This window comes from Protopterus annectens, chromosome 7.part1 (genome assembly GCF_019279795.1).
Source record: "Protopterus annectens isolate FY-2018-M chromosome 7.part1, PAN1.0, whole genome shotgun sequence".
Lineage (NCBI taxonomy): Eukaryota > Metazoa > Chordata > Ceratodontiformes > Protopteridae > Protopterus > Protopterus annectens.
The window spans coordinates 402,218,704-402,234,097 of NC_056740.1; the positions used below are offsets into that span (position 1 = coordinate 402,218,704).

At 38.6% G+C, this 15,394-nt stretch overlaps 1 protein-coding gene across 2 annotated transcripts in view; it reads left to right on the forward strand.

Moving 5' to 3' along the window:
• The window catches only part of LOC122807796 (ubiquitin-like modifier-activating enzyme 1), a 2,541,412-nt gene that overhangs the window by 460,029 nt on the left and 2,065,989 nt on the right, over nt 1-15,394 (forward strand). For both annotated transcript variants that reach the window (XM_044078854.1, XM_044078853.1), the window contains exon 8: nt 5,604-5,701. In XM_044078854.1, coding sequence (XP_043934789.1) covers nt 5,604-5,701 — 98 coding nt within the window. The remainder of the gene's footprint in view (nt 1-5,603; nt 5,702-15,394) is intronic.

Genomic DNA, 15,394 nt, shown 5'->3' on the forward strand with positions numbered 1-15,394 from the left:
AATATCATGTTATTGTACATACTTACTTTTGTATGTGAGTACTGTATATCTAATCAACACGGTGACGTCAGATGCTACAGTTTCTGAGATTTGGCTAACTATGACAACTCGATGTGGCACTTTTTGGTATTCAGGTTTTTTGGTATTTATGTAGTTCACTATTTATGTGTCGATGTTTTTAGTATTCTCTGAAATAACGTTTCAATTAGGTAATATAGACCCCTCCCACCTATTGTACATGATAGTTCCTTTGAATGTGTATTTCCAACTTTTAGTTTGCATGTTCATGATAACGCTTGGCAGGCTGATCTGTTATGCAGTTGCTTCTTCTTATCTTCAGTTGAACCTTTGCCACATATTTCAAGACTTTTGCCTTCAATGAAAACACCCAGACCAAAAAAAAAAAAAAAAAAACCTAAAGAAAATAACTGAATTAACTTTCAGACACCCCCATTCTCTTTTTAATGCACACCAAATGCAAAAAGCTGTGTAAATTTTCAAAAAATGAAGTTTAACCCTCCAAAAAGGAGCAGTTGCCCCAAATTGATGGCTGCATCCACAGACATTACCTGTGCTAAAATTAAGGTTGCTCATGCTAAAACATGTTAGAGCTTGTGTTCCCAACTAAACTGATTACTATCTATCCTTTTCCTTCTCTGTATCCCATCCAAGATGTGGAAAATAGCTTGCATGCTTTCATTAAATGTTAACTCTGATCCCTATGAAAAAGTGCTCTGGCTACCTTTAATAAATATACTTATGCTGTCCACTATTGGTACAGAACAGCATGATTATTGCATACTGTGTTTGCACTCTCAGTAAATGTTTTTACATATAGGGCAGAAATCAGCAAAACAGCAGAGCTGTCACTTACCTTGTAAAGTGTCATTACCTGTTTGATTACTGGCTTGAGCACTTGACAATGCACACAGGGAGAGAGGATGGAGGTGCCTGTCCTGTGGGTGGGGGCATGCTGATGTTTCTGTAATGAAGTTTTGTTTCAGGCTGAGGATCAGGAGGACAATGGAAAAACTCCAACTTTGGATGCCAGGTAGTTTATTAAAAAACAAGCAAAGCTTTTGGGATAAGTCCTTCTTCAGTGCTAATACATCACATAACAGCAGGAATTTTTTATATGCAAAGAAAATACATGTCGTATGACCACAGCCGACCAGTAAAATCAATTAAAACATTAATTACACACAATTAAAACACTTAATCGATATAGAATTTGACAAAATACTATATTGATTATATATAGACAATGTTTATAACCCTGATCTATCATAGCAAAAATTTTTCAATAATAAATATTCCTCACCTGATCATCACCCAAATGCTAACCATACAACACCACAATGTGTCTGCAAATGATACAGAACTAAGTGGATAGGATCATATTTGTGTCTGTATATAGACAATATTTTGGATATCATGGAATATGGTTGGATTCTTAGACTGAAAGCTGATTGCAACCCAGGTCTGAATAATGCTGTTACTTTAAAACCTGTTTGAGTGAAAAGGCAAATTTATAATTAATAATGTCAAATTATTAAGAGTGAGATAACATTTGACCATTTTACAGCTTGTTTTCAATTATGTAAATAACTGTGGAACCAGTTTGATGTAGGTGGGCTAACTCCTAGGTTAGAGAGCTTGTTCAAGAGTAGAGTGTGACATGGTATCGAATGCCTTTGAGAAGTCAAGAAATAGAGTAGATACAGAGCAACCTGTGTCTCTAGCTCTGTTTACAAAGTCAGTGAAGGTTGAGAGGCTTGTAGTGCTGTGGCCAGGACAAAAGCAATGCTGTGTCTTTGTAAGGAGGTTGTTATGCTGTGCATATTTCAGAAGTTAAAGATAAATTCATTTGTCCAGTATTGTAGAGATGGAAGAAAGCCTGGCCGTGGGTCGAAAGTTCATACGTTCAGTGGACTTACCCCCTTTGTGAATGGGGATGATCCGGGGCTTTATCCAGATGTTAGGTACTTTGGATTCAGATATGGATAGATTGATCAGGTTGTTGACTGGGTATGCTATGGATTCAGATATGGATTGGTTGATCATGATGCTGACTGGGTATGATATGGATTCAGATATGGATCATTTAATCAGGTTGCTGACTGTGTATGCTATGGATTCAGATATGGATTGGTTGATCATGATGCTGACTGGGTATGATATGGATTCAGATATGGATCGTTTGATCAGGTTGCTGACTGTGTATGCTATGAATTCAGATATGGATTGGTTGATCATGATGCTGACTGGGTATGATATGGATTCAGATATGGATCGTTCGATCAGGTTGCTGACTGGGTATGCTATGGAGTCAGCAGCTATTTTTAGTTATGCAAGTGGGAGGTCATCAGTGGAGATAGTGCAGGGTTTAAGTTTGTGCAGTAATCTCTTTATGAGGCTTGTAGATATTGACTGATGAGTGAAAGTGGGATGGTTCTCAGAAGGTGGTTCTATGCAATGGGGTAAGGTGGGTGAGAAGGGTCTTTGTCAGGTGAAAGGGGAGTATTAGGGGTAGATAAAGAGGAAAAGAGGCAGGTATTGGTAGTTTTAGCGATAAGATCAGTTATAGATTTTATGAAGTGGGTGTTAAAATCTTCAGCCATTTGAGAGGGAGGGGCATTGAGTGAAATCTTGGATTTCTTTTTATTTCCAGGGTGGAGCAAAATTGTAATAGTGGACCAGAATTTTTTTGAATTTTATGTTTCTGCTGTAGGTTACTATAGTATAGCCGTTTATGTTGTGCATCTTGTTTTTCCGCTTGGTTACCCAGCTAATTGAAAGTAATTCGATCTTGTTCTTTATTGCATTGTTTCCATTGGGCCAGGGCTGCCTCCCTTTATTCATTAGGTTTTTATATTCCTTAGTTAGCCAGGGCATGGGATTGTTTTTGTTCTTTTGGTACGTGGAGCTAAGGTATGTATTAGTTTTTGGAAGCAGTTAAGTAATGTACTGCCTCATCTAATGGTAGTGCCTTTAGTTGTGACCAGTTAATTTTGCAAAGTAGATTGTTAAACCTGTCTTTAGAGAAGTTAGCGAGATTACAAACCAATTTTTGGGTGTGAGTTTTTGGAGGGTGAGTGTTTACTTAACTGGAGAAAGCAGGTATGTGGCCACTAAGGGAGCTTGGATATATACCAGCACTGGTAGAGTTAGAATGGAGTGATACCAGGATCCAGTACAAATAAGATAGCAAGAGTTATGGTGGGGAGGGATGGAACTGGTGATATGAACCTCAGCAGCATTTAATAAAAGTAAAACAGATTTCTATGTATGCAAGATAGTTTCTGTGAAGTATAATTAAGAGTAAAAAGGTCAGGAGAGCTGTTTAGATTGTTGGGAGTACAGGAGGATACAGTACAGAACAAGCCAAGGTGTATTAGCACAAGGTGCTGATTGGAAAAGCCATTTTATAAAAAACAAGTAACGGGGGGGAGGGAATAGTGGACAGGATCATCTCTGTGATGTGCAGGGGAGCTGTTTGTAGGTGAACAATTCAGTGCTGTTAACTATCTAAAATATAAAATGTACATCAGAAATAGGTGACCAGTAAAACCGCAGTAGCCACAGTTATGTAGTTGTATCTAGGCTTCTATAGCAGACAGGTGTGGAGCACGAGGTGCTTAAATTAATTCTTTAGCCTTTAAGTAAGTAGTGATTGGCAGATACAGGGCGAGTTATACCTTTAAATAGTGCAATATGCAATAAAATACACAATATCCATAAATGACATCTGCACTTCACTGGAGATACAAATGGGAGTCCAGGTTGAACAGGAAGGTAAAAAACAAAGATTAAATGAGCTTCAGGTTAAATTTTTAGATATCTTGTGGTTAAACAAAAAAGAAGTCTTAGAGCAAGTGTTGTACACACACACGTGTGTGTGTGTGTGTGTGTGTGTGTGTGTGTGTAATATATATATATGTGTGTGTGTGTGTCTATGTATGGTTATATGATACTGCACTGAAGCATCAAAGAACAATGCATCAATGTTGACACTTTAAAAGCAGACTTCCACAAAAAGAAATCAAACCCCACAATATCAAAAAAATACAACATATAGGTTTCTTTTCCGGTTTCTTACCCAAAACATCATAGTAACTTCATACCAAGTTTGTATCGACAATAGTACTGTTAGGGGAAAGCATTTTCATAAGTTAATGTGTAGGGTCAGGATTATGGTCCGAAGCACATGAATAAGGTGAAGCAGGGAAGGTGCATACACGAACAGACATACAAACATACAAATTTTGGCAAAGGGTTTTATAAGTAAAAAAATGGAAAATGTATGCAGTGAGCACATAATGCAACAAAGCTTTACTTTTTAAAAGCAACTGTATCACATTACTGTTTTTTTAAACAAGAGACATCTTAATTGTATAGTCATTTGTGATGTAGGCAATCATATATTTACATAAATGAGAACAAACCATATTGACATATTTTCAGTTGCTAACATTATACATCAGTTATAATCTTCTGCTCAGTCATTGTCAGTCAATCATTGCATACCTCATTCAATTCTTGCCTTCCCTTAAACCTCATTCCGCCTCCAAAACATTATTCTGCATGTATTGTTCCCAGAATTCCCATTTTTTTCTATATACTTTGTTCCTACACTTTTCTAAAGATCCCACTTCCAGTTCTTTTACGTCTGTCACTATATTCACTACTCCTAGTATGGTTGGTTTTGACTTTGATTTCCCTTTGCTAGTAATTGCTTTTTAGCAGCCACCATAATTAAACTCAGCAAGGCCTTATTATGTCTAGACAAATCTGTTGCCATCACACTTCCAACATTTGTAATCTACCTGAGAAAACTTCTTTGCAGTATGCTTGTGGTATAAGGTATTAAATTACTTTTTAATCACTAACATGGGTATACATATATTAATGGGGTCTATATCAGATGTCCGAACTTGCACAAATCCGAACGCCGTAGCTTCGAACTGGGAAGTTTGAAGTCTTAAAATAATGAAGCCGCGGAACTTCAAATTCTTTCCCAGGAAAAGAATTCGGTGGGCCGGGTCCGCGGCTTTGCTATTTCCTCCACTGTGGTGGGATCTCAGAGTTGGTATATTTAAATAGGGGGGAGTGTGGGGGGCACAGCTCCTCACTTTGGGGGGTGTGGGGGCGAAGCCCCCCACATTAGAAACAGTATTTAGTGTTCATGTGTTTCGCGTTTTGTACTGGAACAGCAATTTTTTTTCCTTGGGGAAAAAAATCTCTGTTCTGAGTGTTCGGAGTATTCATTTTTCGAACTTATGGGTTCGATATTTACATAGTCGAAGTTTTGACAGTTTGACTATGTGATATAGACCCATATTAATGAAAACCAAAATAACAGTTTTTAATAATCAAAATGATCAGTGGCCCATTCTGCATAAAACATTGCTGGAAAGCATGCTGTTTTTTTATTCTTAATTCAATTACTTTAGCAACTCTATTGTTTTCAGATGCAAAATATTGTGTTTATTAAAGGCTGGACCACAGTTGGAGGTTCCATAAATAAAATATTGTTAAATTGCTTTTAATGTAGTATAATAATAATGGTTTAATCCCAACAAGAATATTTTTTTATTTTATAGATAGATATTCTTTCAGTATATGTGATACTTCCAGTTTCTCAGACATCGGTACTGGGGGCTATGTGACGGAGGTGAAGATGCCAAAGAAGTACAGCTTTGTAAGTTTTAATTTTTTTTTAACTATATTTGGGTATTCTTCCATTTGCTGACATAGGTGTATTATGACTCTTTTATTTGTTATGGCAGTTTGTTTTTTCAGTATTAGGTTAGAAGCTGGCAGGACCTCTCACATGCCATTGTAATGTGTCTGCAGGGAGGGGGATTGTGTTATGGATTTTTCTGTGGTGACCTCAGCACATGACTTTGACTATGTGATATAGACATATAGATTGTAATCTACCTGTAGGCCTCTGCAAATTTAGAGAGTCACTTGCGGTGTTGGTGCTGCGGTAGCGCTGTCACCTCACAGTAAGACGTTGTCCCGTTCGATTCTCAGCTAGAGCGTCTTCTGTCTGGAGACATGCATGAATGGGTGTACCTTCGTTGAAGGTTGTGCGTCAGGGCTGACAACTCGGCACGTAAAAATCTACTGCCAATCATTAGCGGACCGGAGTTCCGCTGTGGCGACCCCTAACAGGGAAAATCTGAAAGACACAACAACAACAACAATTTAGGGATATCTTTGAGCATTCTCCATTATGTTTGTCAGTTGTTACACCTTGAGTCTCCAGCAGGGGGATGCCAAGCAACTATAAACCCAAGTCATTTCTAGCAGAGAAAACCACTGACTTGTCAAGGCTTCTCTGCCTTGCCTGACCTTTGGGCACCCAGTTTTTTGTTAAATCATAGATCACTGATGTTTGTTGTAGATTCTGTTTAGATGACCTGCGTAAAGTTGCTGCACTTTTAGGAGAATTTGTGACATCTTTAACAAAAAGATAACATTTGTTGTTGAGTATTATAGTCTGATACAGCTCCCAAATTGTGTATTATATCCAGGATGCTGTGAAGGGCTCAGAAATGTTATTTTAAGGTCTAGATTCAACACAGAGGCAAATACATGTTATCTTTTCAGAGCAACAGATAATTTCAACCTGCAGTGTATGTAGACATACATGTTCTGCAAACAGTCTGTACAAAATTTCAGGAATGTGCTGTAGCTAAAGTGGAAATGCTAAATAATTAGAGTGTAGTGATTGTTTATTAGGTGTAATAACTGGAAAAGTAGGAGAAGTTTCTGCATGTTAGAAACACTGTTGTTAATTACAGTACAAGAATATATGACCCAGTAGGAGCTCTGTAAATATGCTGTTTGCAAGCATCCATCTTTTGTCACAAATATGATTCTATCCATTTAGCTCTGTATCACTTGCAGACACATTGTGGTGTTGTATGGTTAGCATTTGGGTGATGAACAAGTTGAGAATATTTATTATTGAAACATTTTTGTTGTGATAGATCAGGGTTATAAAACCTTATAACGGCTGGGGAATTGCACTGATGGACTATAATGATTATGCAGGTAAAATCATAATGTTGTTAATTGACAGAAATAGATATGAGACTGTCTCTAAGAGTGATATGAATATAGTCAATAGTCACACCAATGTATTTTTAAAAATTGTACAACTGGGTGTTAACATTAGTCTTACATTGTTTATATATCTCTATGTGAAGAATCCAGTGGTCCCAGTATTTACCTACTCATTAAACTGGCTCTCAAAAACACTGAAGTTAGAAGCCATTTGCAGCTATAAAATTGGCCAAACAACCCTGTTTAAAGATCTGTGTTTTTTTTGATAACCCATGCTAACAAAAAACAGCATTCAAGTGAAGCTGAGATCAATTCCAGGAACAATTTAACAACACTAATATATCAATTTATTTATTTAAATTTGTTTACCTAGGTAGAACACTGACCAACAATGACCAGTTACTGGCTCAGCACAGGTTGTAAGCTGAGTCGAATTTTAGGATGAGTGAGTTTAACAGGTGGATCTGGTGCATGGGAGATAAAGGTACTGCACAGCTGGAGACAGTTTATGTGACACGTCCTTTAGATGGACAGTTGCATTCAAACTGTTATAGTAAGAATAGTTTGAACTTGCCTGGACAGGGAATAATTTGCATGATTAATCAAACCAGGAGGAAGTGACTGCCATAGTTTTGGGGCCAATACAGAGAACTAATGGCTAGTGGAGAGGAAATTGAGAGAAGGGTTTGTAGGAGGGACTGGATGTGACTTGGCTTCTTAAATTAAAGGTTTGCGTGACAGTAGAATGTTTGGAAGAGAGGGGGGAGGGAGTGTCAAGTTTGAGTATTTTGAAGAGGAATGACCCAAGATTTGACTTGGCTTGTACTGGAAGACAGTTTGGCTTTGAAAGAGTAAGGGAGTGGTGGTCATTCCCTGGTGAGTTAGTGGTGCTCATTCCCTGGTGAGTTAGTGGTGGTCATTCCCTGGTGAGTTAGTGGTGCTCATTCCCTGGTGAGTTAGTGGTGCTCATTCCCTGGTGAGTTAGTGCTGTTCATTCCCTGATGAGTTAGTGGTGCTCATTCCCTGGTGAGTTAATGGTGCTCATTCCCTGGTGAGTTAGTGGTGCTCATTCCCTGGTGAGTTAGTGGTGCTCATTCCCTGGTGAATTAGTGGTGTTCATTCCCTGGTGAGTTAGTGGTGCTCATTCCCTGGTGAGTTAGTGGTGGTCATTCCCTGGTGAGTTAGTGGTGGTCATTCCCTGGTGAGTTAGTCGTGTTCATTCCCTGGTGAGTTAGTGGTGCTCATTCCCTGGTGAGTTAGTCGTGTTCATTCCCTGGTGAGTTAGCTATGAATTGACATGCTTTATTAGAGAGGATCTGAAGGTTTACAGTGTTTCTGACATGGGCTGATGCAAACAAGGGGAGATCATATGCAAGTTGAGAAATGAAAATGCCTTTTTCTATAGGAGACTTTGCTAGATATGAGAGGAACCGAGATATTTTGTTGACCCAGAAGAGTAGACTGTTGATTTTGGCTCTCACCCTTTATATGCACTCGTGTAAGTTCAGTCATTGGTCTAGCCATATCCCCAAATATCTAAAGAAGGTGCTGGTTTTATGAGATTATCATAGTCAAGGATATTAAAGAATTGGGGAAACTTGGATTATCTTTTATGGGTTCCAAATAACATAGATTTTTTTTGGTATTAAGCAGTAGTTTCTTGGAATTTAGCCAGAGCTGTAACTAAAGAAGGTCCTGTTGGAAGTTGAGTTTTAATTGTATGCTGTGAGGGATCAGACATCTAGATGACCATATCATTTGCATAAAGAAGTAGTGTAAATGGAGTTGGTATAGTAGAACTTGGTTGATGATGATTGAAAACAGAAGATGTGCTAGAATGGATCCCTGTGGGATTGCAAAGTAAATGAAGTAACTGTTAAAAAGACTAGGGCCTGACTTTACCTTGATTGAATGTTGGATACAAAATAGTTGAACCATGCAGTGGCATCAGGACTGACCCTAATGTCTTGCAGTTGGAAAAAACAGAACTGGATGGTTGACCTTGTCAAAGAGAGGGTTGAGACAATGAACAGAACTCCAGTCAGATTTGTTTTATCCATACTAGTTAAGATGTTATCAGTCAGGGTCAACAGAGGAATCATTGTGATCCTACCAGCCAAAAATTCATACCACTGGATGGGGAGCAGCTGGTATTTCTGTTTGTAAGTAGTAAGCTGGTTACATATGATTTTTTTCAAAATTATTTTACAGAGGGTGAGTTGGATGAAGATGGGAATGGAAGTGACTGCAAAAAGACGGCTTGGTTTCTTTTTGTATAGGTTTGACAAGAAATTATTTCCAAGTACTTGGAATAGTAAAAAAGTTGTGGTAAAGGCTGTAAATGTCCTTATGTGGGATGGTGATGAAAATTATTTAGCCATACAAAAACCAAGGGCAGATGTTGTCAGGTCCAGATGGTGAGTCCATACAAATCTGTTCAAGTAGGGTTAAAATTTGCTAGAGGTAATTTCTGTGAAGTAAACATGTGGAACAACGAAATTGTGGGGGTTAGGCTGCTTTGCTTTGTGCCTCCATTGTGGAAAGGTGAGGATGTGGAAATGTTTGAAATTTCTCTGAGGAAGTCAGATGGTGTAAGATTACCAGAGGGGCTGGATAAATACCCTAGACTGGATAATTCATTCAGGGAGGATCTTCCTGCTTGTTTGTTGACATCTTGCTAGAAATGTTTAGGGGAGTGAAGAAGAGAAGTTTATTTAGAATGTAGGTGTCTGGTTTTGAGTCTATGGGTGACCTGTTTGGTCAAGTTCCTCAGAGTTTTGTCAAGGTCGTTGGGAGTGGAGTCCCATTTTCACATTTCCAAGGCTTTGTCACATAGTTTTATTAGGGATTTAAGCTCTTTGTTCAGCCATTCAGTCTGTGGAGTTTTTCAGTAGCCTTGAAATCACTGGAAAATGTGTGTCCTGAAGTGAAAAAAGTAAGTGTGGTAGTTTACTGGAGTCAATGCTAGCGTCAAAAAGTGAGAGTATTTGAAACTGATCATTAGTAGCAAGCATTGTAGAAAGAGATTTTACAAGGGGGCTTAGTTTTGACAGATATTAGCCTGGGGGTATTTGACTTGTAGATTTTTTAGGGAGAACGAGATGTTAAATGATGAAAGGAGATGGAGGAAATATTATCTGGATTGGTAGCAATAACGAAGTCAAGAAGTGAATGTTGAATAGATTTTGGGTTGGACCTAGCTGGGATGTCTACTAGTTGGAGGACACTGAGGTCTGCAAGAAATTAAGTTAAATTATTTATTATTATTTATTGACATTTGTTGACTGGGAAAGTCCGCTGGGTCAGAAACCCATTTTCAGTGGAGGCCCGGGGAGAAAAGTTCCTCAGGTGATCAAATACTTAACAGAACAAATACAAAGTGAAAGAGATATACATACACTAGCACAGGGTGGGGAGCAATGGTATATAGCTAATACATAATTATCAGACTGTATGGATACATAACAAGATACTTTCAATCACAAGAAAGTAATCATAATCATTGGTAAATTGTACATCTCGTAGGTAAGAGAAACAGTCATACAGAGGAGGAGGAGGAGAATATGACAGGGGGTTAAAGAGTAGGGTATGAGCAGTTACGTGTGTGAAGTTAAGGGCTGAATATTAATAATAAGGTAGAAGTTAGCCCCTATTATACAGAGGAGGAGAATAATATGACAGGGGGTTAAAGAGTAGGGTATGAGCAGTTACATGTGTGACGTTAAGGGCTGAATATTAATAATAAGGTAGAAGTTAGCCCCTATTATACAGAGGAGGAGAATAATATGACGGGGGTTAAAGAGTAGGGTATGAGCAGTTACGTGTGAGAAGTTAAGGGCTGAATATTAATAATAAGGTAGAAGTTAGCCCCTATTATACAGAGGAGGAAGAATAATATGACAGGGGGTTAAAGAGTAGGGTATGAGCAGTTACGTGTGAGAAGCTAAGGGCTGAATATTAATAATAAGGTAGAAGTTAGCCCCTATTATACAGAGGAGGATAATATGACAGGGGGTTAAAGAGTAGGGTATGAGCAGTTACGTGTGTGAAGTTAAGGGCTGAATATTAATAATAAGGTAGAAGTTAGCCCCTATTATACAGAGGAGGAGGATAATATGACGGGGGGCTAAAGAGTAGGGTATGAGCAGTTACGTGTGTGAAGTTAAGGGCTGAATATTAATAATAAGGTAGAAGTTAGCCCCTATTATACAGAGGAGGAGGATAATATGACGGGGGTTAAAGAGTAGGGTATCAGCAGTTACGTGTGTGAAGTTAAGGGCTGAATATTAATAATAAGGTAGAAGTTAGCCCCTATTATACAGAGGAGGAGGATAATATGACGGGGGTTAAAGAGTAGGGTATGAGCAGTTACGTGTGTGAAGTTAAGGGCTGAATATTAATAATAAGGTAGAAGTTAGCCCCTATTATACAGAGGAGGAGAATAATATGACAGGGGGTTAAAGAGTAGGGTATGAGCAGTTACGTGTGTGAAGTTAAGGGCTGAATATTAATAATAAGGTCGAAGTTAGCCCCTATTATACAGCGGAGGAGGATAATATGACAGGGGTTAAAGAGTAGGGTATGAGCAGTTACGTGTGTGAAGTTAAGGGCTGAATATTAATAATAAGGTAGAAGTTAGCCCCTATTATACAGAGCAGGAGAATAATATGACAGGGGGTTAAAGAGTAGGGTATGAGCAGTTACATGTGTGAAGTTAAGGGCTGAATATTAATAATAAGGTAGAAGTTAGCCCCTATTATACAGAGGAGGAGAATAATATGACAGGGGGTAAAAGAGTAGGGTACGAGCAGTTACGTGTGTGAAGTTAAGGGCTGAATATTAATAATAAGGTAGAAGTTAGCCCCTATTATACAGAGGAGGAGAATAATATGACGGGGGGCTAAAGAGTAGGGTATGAGCAGTTACGTGTGTGAAGTTTAGGGCTGAATATTAATAATAAGGTAGAAGTTAGCCCCTATTATACAGAGGAGGAAGAATTATATGACGGGGGTTAAAGAGTAGGGTATGAGCAGTTACGTGTGTGAAGTTAAGGGCTGAATATTAATAATAAGGTAGAAGTTAGCCCCTATTATACAGAGAAGGAGAATAATATGACAGGGGGTTAAAGAGTAGGGTAGGAGCAGTTACGTTTGTGAAGTTAAGGGCTGAATATTAATAATAAGGTAGAAGTTTGCCCCTATTATACAGAGCAGGAGAATAATATGACGGGGGGTTAAAGAGTAGGGTATGAGCAGTTATGTGTGTGAAGTTAAGGGCTGAATATTAACAATAAGGTAGAAGTTAGCCCCTATTATACAGAGCAGGAGAATATGACAGGGGGTTAAAGAGTAGGGTATGAGCAGTAACGTGTGTGAAGTTAAGGGCTGAATATTAATAATAAGGTAGAAGTTAGCCCCTATTATACAGAGGAGGAGAATAATATGACGGGGGGGTTAAAGAGTAGGGTATGAGCAGTTACGTGTGTGAAGTTGAGGGCTGAATATTAATAATAAGGTCAAAGTTAGCCCCTATTATACAGAGGAGGAGAATAATATGACGGGGGTTAAAGAGTAGGGTATGAGCAGTTACGTTTGTGAAGTTAAGGGCTGAATATTAATAAAAAGGTAGAAGTTAGCCCCTATTATACACAGGAAGAGAATAATATGACGGGGGTTAAAGAGTAGGGTATGAGCAGTTACGTTTGTGACGTTAAGGGCGGAATATTAATAATAAGGTAGAAGTTAGCCCCTATTATACACAGGAGGAGAATAATATGACGGGGGTTAAAGAGTAGGGTATGAGCAGTTACGTGTGTGAAGTTAAGGGCTGAATATTAATAATAAGGTAGAAGTTACCCCCTATTATACAGAGGAGGAGAATAATATGACAGGGGTTAAAGAGTAGGGTATGAGCAGTTACGTGTGTGAAGTTAAGGGCTGAATATTAATAATAAGGTAGAAGTTAGCCCCTATTATACAGAGGAGGAGGATAATATGACGGGGGGCTAAAGAGTAGGGTATGAGCAGTTACGTGTGTGAAGTTAAGGGCTGAATATTAATAATAAGGTAGAAGTTAGCCCCTATTATACAGAGGAGGAGAATAATATGACGGGGGTTAAAGAGTAGGGTATGAGCAGTTACGTGTGTGAAGTTAAGGGCTGAATATTAATAATAAGGTCGAAGTTAGCCCCTATTATACAGAGCAGGAGAATAATATGACGGGGGTTAAAGAGTAGGGTATGAGCAGTTACGTGTGTGAAGTTAAGGGCTGAATATTAATAATAAGGTCGAAGTTAGCCCCTATTATACAGAGCAGGAGAATAATATGACGGGGGTTAAAGAGTAGGATATGAGCAGTTACGTATGTGAAGTTAAGGGCTGAATATTAATAATAAGGTAGAAGTTAGCCCCTATTATACAGAGGAGGAAGAATTATATGACGGGGGTTAAAGAGTAGGGTATGAGCAGTTACGTGTGTGAAGTTAAGGGCTGAATATTAATAATAAGGTAGACGTTAGCCCCTATTATACACAGGAGGAGAATAATATGACAGGGGGTTAAAGAGTAGGGTATGAGCAGTTACGTGTGTGAAGTTAAGGGCTGAATATTAATAATAAGGTAGAAATTAGCCCCTATTAAACAGAGGAGGAAGAATAATATGACAGGGGGTTAAAGAGTAGGGTATGAGCAGTTACGTGTGTGAAGTTAAGGGCTGAATATTAATAATAAGGTAGAAGTTAGCCCCTATTATACAGAGCAGGAGAAGAATATGACGGGGGTTAAAGAGTAGGGTATGAGCAGTTACGTGTGAGAAGTTAAGGGCTGAATATTAATAATAAGGTAGAAGTTAGCCCCTATTATACAGAGGAGGAGGATAATATGACGGGGGTTAAAGAGTAGGGTATGAGCAGTTATGTGTGTGAAGTTAAGGGCTGAATATTAACAATAAGGTAGAAGTTAGCCCCTATTATACAGAGAAGGAGAATAATATGACAGGGGGTTAAAGAGTAGGGTATGAGCAGTTACGTGTGTGAAGTTAAGGGCTGAATATTAATAATAAGGTAGAAGTTAGCCCCTATTATACACAGGAGGAGAATAATATGACAGGGGGCTAAAAAGTAGGGTATGAGCAGTTACGTGTGTGAAGTTAAGGGCTGTATATTAATAATAAGGTAGAAGTTAGCCCCTATTATACAGAGGAGGAAGAATAATATGACGGGGGTTAAAGAGTAGGGTATGAGCAGTTACGTGTGTGAAGTTAAGGGCTGAATATTAATAATAAGGTAGAAGTTAGCCCCTATTATACAGAGGAGGAGAATAATATGATGGGGGTTAAAGAGTAGGGTATGAGCAGTTACGTGTGTGAAGTTAAGGGCTGAATATTAATAATAAGGTAGAAGTTAGCCCCTATTATACAGAGGAGGAGGATAATATGACGGGGGTTAAAGAGTAGGGTATGAGCAGTTACGTGTGTGAAGTTAAGGGCTGAATATTAATAATAAGGTAGAAGTTAGCCCCTATTATACAGAGCAGGAGAATAATATGTTGGGGGGGTTAAAGAGTAGGGTATGAGCAGTTACGTGTGTGAAGTTAAGGGCTGAATATTAATAATAAGGTAGAAGTTAGCCCCTATTATACAGAGCAGGAGAATAATATGACAGGGGTTAAAGAGTAGGATATGAGCAGTTACGTGTGTGAAGTTAAGGGCTGAATATTAATAATAAGGTAGAAGTTAGCCCCTATTATACAGAGGAGGAGAATAATATGACAGGGGGCTAAAGAGTAGGGTATGAGCAGTTACGTGTGTGAAGTTAAGGGCTGAATATTAATAATAAGGTAGAAGTTAGCCCCTATTATACAGAGGAGGAGAATAATATGACAGTGGGTTAAAGAGTAGGGTATGAGCAGTTACATGTGTGACGTTAATGGCTGAATATTAATAATAAGGTAGAAGTTAGCCCCTATTATACAGAGGAGGAGGATAATATGACGGGGGGCTAAAGAGTAGGGTATGAGCAGTTACGTGTGTGAAGTTAAGGGCTGAATATTAATAATAAGGTAGACGTTAGCCCCTATTGTACAGAGAAGGGGAATAATATGACGGGGGTTAAAGAGTAGGGTATGAGCAGTTACGTGTGTGAAGTTAAGGGCTGAATATTAATAATAAGGTAGAAGTTAGCCCCTATTATACAGAGGAGGAGAATAATATGACGGGGGTTAAAGAGTAGGGTATGAGCAGTTACGTGTGTGAAGTTAAGGGTTGAATATTAATAATAAGGTAGAAGTTTGCCCCTATTATACAGAGCAGGAGAATAATA